Source organism: Arachis hypogaea, chromosome 14, assembly GCF_003086295.3.
Source record: "Arachis hypogaea cultivar Tifrunner chromosome 14, arahy.Tifrunner.gnm2.J5K5, whole genome shotgun sequence".
Taxonomy (NCBI): Eukaryota; Viridiplantae; Streptophyta; class Magnoliopsida; order Fabales; family Fabaceae; genus Arachis; species Arachis hypogaea.
In genome coordinates, this window is record NC_092049.1 from 69,382,503 (window position 1) to 69,391,007 (window position 8,505).

Here is an 8,505-nt window from a genome sequence, read left to right on the forward strand (position 1 = left end):
GACCAACTCCAAGTCAACTCTTCCGTCCGAGTTCGTAGCCACCGGTGGATGGAGCTCAAACAGAGAAGGCCCAAAGGATGCTAGTTGAACTATAGGCAAAGGTGCCGGCCAAAAAATTAAGAAGGAAGGCAGTGGAGGATGAAGTAGCAGTAGAGAAATTGAAAATGAAGGCAGTGGAGGATAATGTAGCAGCAGAGAAGATAAAAAAGTAGGCAATAAAGAATGTTCTAAGTTATCTGATTCAACGGCAAGCTAGCGAGTTGCCACCAGACATCGCTGCATGCATGAATTCTTTAGATAGACATAACGAAAAATAGAAATTAGGATTATATGTTATTTTATTTGAAGTATATGTTTTATTTAAGTTGACTATGCAGCACACTTAATTAATAAAATAGTTTATTGATATTAATATAAATATATTAGTTTGTTTCCAATTAAATTTTTATGAGTTTTTGTCCTCAATTTAGATTTTTATAGAAAATTAATAAGAATTTTCAAATTAAAAAATAATCCTAAAAACAAAAATTCTCAGAATATTTAAAAAAAAAACAGATTGAAATATTTTTATATTAAAAAATAGCAGCAATAAATAGCGGCAGTTCGTAGACGCCACTAATTATTTTAAAAAATTGGCGAGTTTATCATACCGATGATTCGAAACCTCCGCTAATTAAAATTTCAAACAAATCGGCTAATTTTGGAGAGCACGCGGTAGTTCGAAACAACCATAAATCGTATCAACGCAAAATATGTAATTTGTGACGATTAAATTAGCGATTGCTGAGAACCGTTGCAAAACCCAATCCTGACGTCCTTAAAGAAGGCCGTTTTTCAACCGTTGATAGTCTATTTAGCGGCGATTTTAAATCGTCGCAAATCTTAAAAAAACTGCCGCTAATATCCGTTCCCCTTGTCTGCGTAGACTATACCTTGGTTAAGCCAATTGCCATAATCAACATCTAATGCTTTACTTATACAAATAATATCATGTGTTTTCCCAAAAAAGCAAAAATAATGTTGTCCTATAAGTAAGTGTATTATGCGAATAAAAGTTTAAAATACTGACAAATTCATTTTACAAAAGATAAAATTAACGTCGTACATATAAAGGATAAATAAATTATTAATTTTACTTATAAAAATTTAATAGATTGACAAATTTATTTATGAATGAAATTAACACACTTGAATATCTTTTACACAAATTATTTTTTATAAGTACAATTTTAGTTTGATAATTTATTAAGAATAGATTATCATTTTTTTAAACTTTTATAAGTAAAAGTATTATTTACTTATATTAAAAATAAGATATTCTAAATAAATAATGTAATCTCTAACACACCGAAAAGATAAAATAAGCTAAAAAATCTTGACAAATATTAACAACTAAGGCAACTTGAAAAGTAAAATGTTTCATTCAAATTTTGCTCAGGCTCAAGATGTATCTAATACCATTATTGCAATGTGAATAAATACGAGTAATACATATGAGAACTAACAAAGTATTTTACAATTGGAAAGATGCAAGAATTTTTCTTGATAAGCTAAGAAATCCTGTTAAAAAGTATATACGCATTGAAAGTGAGAATCTAGTCACCATTAAGACAAACCAACAAATAACTACTGTTGCACCTCTCACAACTTAAACAGTAAACATAGCCACTTAGATACCAAAATTACATGCCTGAACAAAATCTAACTCATAGTCAACATACTTTGTCCAAAGTGGCTTGAATTGTGTCATGGCAATGTCAAGCCATGGCTTCATGTTACCATTGAAGTGAACCACTGCTGCATTGTTAATCTCTTCCATGCTAATACTTGGGTTATACCCAAGTCCTAAAACATGCCATGACTTATCCAGCGGCTTTGTCGTTGAGTAATACGTGATTAGACCAGGAGGCAATGTCCCGAGTTTCCAGAGTGTCCGGTTCTCATTCTGCAGTAGTAAGAGAACTGGATATGTTGAACTCATAATGATGCGAAATGAAATAACTTGATGTATTATGAGACCGTATCATATATGCGCAGTGGTATACAGACACGCTACACTTCGAAAATGCATCCTCTTTCTAGAATCACTGATAGTATGGCATGACGATGTGTGATGTGCGAATTAATATCACTTAGAACTTAACAACATCGTCAAGTATGACGAAAACTTTTATGACTGAATATCCATCCCAGTCTTATGATAATGTTTTTTGAAGGAGTACGAAGCCTTCTATGCAAAAAACAAAAAGGATATTATTTTTGTTTCTTGATATTTAACTTTGTAAAATTGGGTAACTCTTTTATTAAAGATCTTTTTTCACAACATACTTATATAACACGTTAATTACTAATATATTTTTTATTTAATTTTTATAAGTAAAAATAATTTAAAAATTACTAATACTTTTTAGTTTGACATAGTAAAATTAGCTAATGTATTTGAAAAATTTAATAAAAAAATAAAATAAAATAAAATAATTAGACGGCTTTGACAATTTTCCTTAAAAGACAACGAGAGTCTTAAAAAAAAGGAATTTGTCAATCTTAATTGGTTCTTAATGGATAAATCAAAAATTTTTTTTTGTGACTAGGATAAATTAACAGTTTAATATGGCATGTAAGCTTATTCTATTAATATAGAGAGAAAATATTGACAGATAAACTAATCATTCTAAAAAAAGATCAGAAGTAAAAAAAAGGTATTTTCTTTTGTTGAGGATCTCGTTGTTTTTTGAGGTTATTATCAGCGGCCGTTTAAAATTTGTCTTCTCAAATATTATATTAAGAGTATATACCCATTTTGGTCCTCAAAGAATTTTAGACTGGATACTTTAGTCCCTAACTAAAATTAATTACTCGATTGGTCTCTAACAATTAATTCCGTCAGTCACTTAGGTCCTTTACTCTGGTAACTCTAACGGAGGACAAAATAGTCCCTAACAACTCTAACAGGGGACAAAATAGTCCCTGATCTTCTATGTTCGGAAACGACACTGTTCTCCCCCAATTTCCATCATATCTCGCATAACACTAGCAGTCTAACACTGTAACTTCAAACTACACAATGCACACTCTATAAATTTAATGTTCACAAGAAAAAAATCCTCAACTTGTTCTCAACCAATTCATACTCAGAAAACTAATGTCCATGTCTCTCAACTAGTTATCATCTTCGATGGGTCCCATGAATCTAGACAGCAAGTCTGATTTGTTAAGACCCGTCATTGTCGTTGCCATCTCCCTCTTCCTCTGCCCTATTATCTCCATGACCACATTGTCCACCACTCCGATCACTTCCTTCAGCTTCTTCTCCGAACCAATGTTCAATAATCGCTTCAGTTTCCATATGAGCGGCAACGACGACATTGCTCGTTGTACTGATAGCTTGGATGCGAGGTCAAAGCTGTCTGCCAACTTGGACTCTGGAAAAGAAGGAATGAAGCACTCGGTGTCTATTTCAAATGAGAATTTGCATATGATGTCGAAGGAGAATCTTCTTATGATGTCCTAATGTCCAACAATCTATATTGCTTGTCGGAGAGTGGAGAAAGGCGTGCCCTTGGAGTAGTTGTGGAACTTGGTCCTGAGGATGTCGTGGACGTGTCGGAGTTGGAGGTTATGTTATCGAAGACGTGGAAGTGGATGCTTTTGGTGGGTGAAGTGTAGAGATTTAGGAAGTGTGTGGTCCATGACATGTTGAGGTAGGTGCGATACGTGTGACAATTATACCATAGCTTAATCTTGTAGCTAAAGAGAAGGAAGGAAAAGATGGAAAAGAAGACTGTGAAGGTGAAGAAGGAGAGTATGAATGTTAGGGTTATGCGAGATATGATAAAAATTGGGGAAGAACAGTGTCGTTTTTGAATAAAGGGGTCAGGAATCATTTTGTCCCTTGTTAGAGTTGTCAGGGACCATTTTGTCCCCTATCAGAGTTGTCAGGGACTATTTTGTCATCCGTTAGAGTTAACGGAGTAAAGGACCTAAGTGACTGACGGAATTAATTGTTAGGGACCAATCGAGTAATTAAGTTTAGTTGGGGACTAAAGTGTCCAATTTAAAATTCTTTGAGGACCAAAATGGGTATATACTCTTATATTAATTTAACAAAAATCCTATGGGGTCATCATATGTTCTAGTGCTTTTAAGTTGTTTGTAAATGTTAAACAAGAGCATCAAGGTTGCAAAATAATTGTAGGTAAGTTAACAGATTAGCTTCAAAGTCTTACCAGATTCTGCCAATAATGATATTCTTCTGTGCATTTTTCCCTTCTCCATGCGTCTAAATCAAAGAAATTCATTCCATAAGCCCAAGCACAAGCTTTTGGATTAAATTTTGCTTTGATCAAGGGATGCGAGAAATTCATGTACTGAGCATATCTATGGAATGATCCAAAGCATGTTTCTACAGCTCCATTCACTTTGCCATCCATATCAATTTTCCATAACCCAGTGAGGTCCTTTTGAACAACTATATCATCATCCAAAAATAAAATTCTGTGAAGCTTCGGATACATTTCTGGTAAGTAGAATCTCAAATGATTCAAGATTGATAAATATTTGGGATTCCTAAACTTCATATTTGTGGTGTCCTTTGTAGCATTCTCAAGCTTGTTCTCAAAGTAAAATCTTTGAAGGTTAGCAGACTCCAATTGCCGAAGGACTGGAACATATGAAGAATTCAGGAATTTGTAATCCTCAACTGCCTTTACCTCAACATGTGCACCATTATAATCCTTCAGCTTAAACATCACTTGCATCGCTCCAAGATTCATCTTATCAGTTACAACATGAAACACATGCTTCCAGGGTTCCTTTGCATTTTTGGTTGCTGAATTTACCACAACAGATGCCGCAACAACATTATCAGAGAATATGGCATAATGGTACAGATTAGGATCTTCAACTTTTGGTGGTGTTAGCTTCCCTTCATCGGAGTACTTTTCAGGATGAGCGATCCGCTCTTCCATCAACCTCATTGTGAGACAATGCAAGCTCTTTGGAATTGACTTCGCAGCGATCAAGCTCGAGAAGGCACCTTGCTTCTTCGCCTTTGTTAATTGTTCATTCACAGCAAAAATTGTATCCTTCAACTTCTGAATCTTGAGCTGGATAACAAACGACTCCTTCGCTTCGCCAATCACCTGACGTGTGGTTTTGATACGTTCCTTCACTTCTTTCTCAAACTGCCGAACAACTGATTCCTCCACAAGGACTGCGTCATTACTTAGAAGAGCTCTATACTGAGGTTCGCTTATTAAATCTGTCAAGTTTCGTGACAATTCTGCAAAAATCCTGACAAGTTTTGAGTTCTCCAGCTTGAGCTTTCTTGCATAAGATGCATAAACCAGAGCCAGAGACCGATGATCATCAGCTTGCTTACGGATCTGATCCAAGCGAGGCTTGAGTGGATCATTTTTGAGAGCCAAAATGGACCTTCTAATTGAATCAAATTCGTTTGTGACGACACCATCAAAATTCTAGTTCACAATCACAACGCAAACTCATCAATCTAACTTCATCGACTCTCCATAGTTGCCTAGAAAACTTAGAAAGAAAACTTTAAAAAATTAAAAAACTTCTTTCACAAATATAATATTTCTAAGTGGGTTTGGATTAGTTTATTTATAAAAAACAAAATATTTTTGTTAAGTTTTAGACGTAGATATTGGTTTGGATTGATTTTTTTGAATAAAAGGAAAATGTTAGAGTTATATTAAAATTTATTGTTTTTGGTCATTGGTTAATTATTAATGTTTAAAAGGATAAAATAAAGTATATTATTAGATTACTAGATTAAAGATATTATGTTAAAGAAATTGAGTTAATAGTTAAATAATGATAAAAAATAATAAATTTTGATGAATTTTTAATATTTTTTAATTTTTAAAAGTAACATATTTTTATTTAATTTTAAACTTATCGAAAAATATCTTCTAAAAAATTATTTTTATTAAAAAAATTATTTCTAAAAATTAACAATACTTTATTTTAAAAAAAAAATAAAAATAAAATATTCTTAATAATGATTTTTTTTTAATTTTATTCAAATGCAAAATAGTTTTATCTATTAAAAAGATATTTTTTTAAAGTTAATATAAATTAACTTTGAATAGATAGCACAAAAAGAAAAGCTACATTTATTTGTTGAGAATGTTAACATTCATCAAACTTATCACCATAGTACAAGAACATATTAGCATAGTACCGTCATCAAAACAGTTGCCTATCTCATTAGTAAATTAATAATAACAAAAATGCCAAAATACTCCTCAAATTCAAAACGAACAAAAACACTCCGAAAGAATATAAAGGAGGCAAAATAACGAAAAATTTTCTTTTATAAATAACATATTGTTTTTATATTCGGAAAATAATTTGTCTATTTTGGTCAGAATTTTTGTGAGAATAGATAACTATTTAGCAAATGAATACCAAAAAGAAATTAATATTTAATCGTTTCTTCGTTTCCCATAAAAAATTGATTATGTAAACAAATTTGATTATTATTCTATTACAAGTTTGATTATTCTACTATATTAAGTTTGATTATATTGATAGTTGATCATTTAGTTAAAAGAATATATATATAAATATGCATAATAAAATGTCACGCCATCGAATTAGTTATTATATATCTATGTAAATTTATATATATTTTCACACATCTTTTTAATTAAATAATTAATTATTAAAATAGTTAAATTTGTCATAATAAGATACTCAAACCAATAACAGATAAATAATCAAACTTATATACAGAAATATAATATAAATTTTTATGAGATATCAAATATATATTTTAATACGTGATAATTAATTTTGTTGTATATATAATTCTATGTATAAATATATTTAAATATATAATAATTAATTTAAAGACCTATTTTTAATGTATAACTAATATTTTTCCTTCAAACTATATACAATATTTTATTATTTTCATCACATTTTAAAATATTTTCGTTATTTGATATTTTAAGATATTTTTATCTTTCAGAATATTTTTTAGCAGACATTTTTAATGATTTAATAAAAATAATAATAATAATAATAATAATAATAATAATAATAATAATTAATTATTCTGTTAGTCTTTATAATTTAATTAAATTTATAATTAAATTTTTATATTTTTAATTAAATTTTTATATTATTTTTTATTTTGTAATTAGGTCATTGTCAGTATAAAAAATATTAGAATGTATAAAATATTTTTTTACAAATTAAAAATATTTATAATAAAAAAATTTAGTTAAATCTTTGATCACATATTTTTTAAAAAGAATATTCTATTAATTTTAATATTTTTGATATGAACAAGATTTATCGTAAGAATTTAATTTAAAAAATATAAAAATTTAATTATAAATTTAATAAAATTATAAAGACTAATAAAATAATTAAACTTAATAATAATAATAATAATAATAATAATAATAATAATAATAATAATAATAATAATACATGAAAAAAAGTAGCCACCAATCAACTAAAATATGAAGTTGCTTATTTGGTTTTTAGTGGGTACATGACATTTTTGTGAAAATCATAATAATATTGAACAAAAATTACAAAATCATAAATTAAACTCAACTCATCCCACCAAATCATCTTTTAGAATTAAACTAATGCAGAAGCCAGAAGCCAACTCAAATAAAAAAAAAAAAAATAGTGTCTGTTTCTTGTGGAAAAAAATAAAATCATAGAGAAATAAAACAAAAGGGGAAAAAAGAAAATTTGGAGAAGGAAGTGAAATTGAAGATGTTACCGAGTGTTGGCGCTGATTGGAGGAATAAACAATGGCTGTGAAGAGAAAACAGAAAGTGAACAAAGTGCAGAAGGTGATGGTAATGGCAGAGAGCAATAGAGTGAATTTGAAGCTAAAGATTCGGATCAGTGGGAGTTGAAATCTAGGTTTCACCATTTTGGGATCCAAATATTGGTTAGATCGGACAATTCACACAATCATGCACTTGAATTTTGTTCCTCTAGCCTACACATTGGCCTCTTTACTGGGAGGAGAGAAAAGGTAAGTGTTGGATTATTTTACAAACTAACACAAATGCTACGTGTTCAACCATTGATAACTATCTTACCTAAAAATTCGCTTATTTCTTAAAATACTTATTTGAATAAGTAAACCGATTTTAAAAATTTTAGATAAAATAATTTTATAATGTAAATTTTTTTATAATTTTATATAAAATTTCAATTATTTTGTACTCTATTATTTTACCGTTTATGTGACCAACTCGCCTTATTATATGTTTTCAGTAATGAGTGTTTAGCAAGGTTGCGAAAACCGAACCGGTCAATAAACCGGTAGAGTGACCGGTTCAGCGGTTTAGTGGTCTGACCGTGGTCCAACCGGGGTTCAACCGGTTTAGTTAAATATAAAATAAAATTATAAAAAATTAATATATAATTTTCAATATTTAAATTTGATAAATTTTAAACAAAAATCACACCGTATAAATTACATTTAACAAAATAAATCTTCAGCCA

The 8,505-nt window shown here is 29.8% G+C and overlaps 1 protein-coding gene across 1 annotated transcript; it reads right to left on the reverse strand.

Moving 5' to 3' along the window:
• Positions 1–1,402: 1,402 nt before the first annotated feature.
• On the reverse strand, positions 1,403–8,085 carry LOC112742088 (galacturonosyltransferase 8-like). The gene is made up of 3 exons (XM_025791315.3): positions 7,769–8,085; positions 4,227–5,477; positions 1,403–1,945 (listed from the first exon to the last, which is right to left on the reverse strand). The coding sequence occupies exons 1-3, from the start codon at positions 7,922–7,924 to the stop codon at positions 1,670–1,672; spliced, it is 1,683 nt and encodes a 560-aa protein (XP_025647100.1). The 5' UTR covers positions 7,925–8,085; the 3' UTR covers positions 1,403–1,669.
• Between the last annotated feature and the right edge of the window lie 420 nt (positions 8,086–8,505).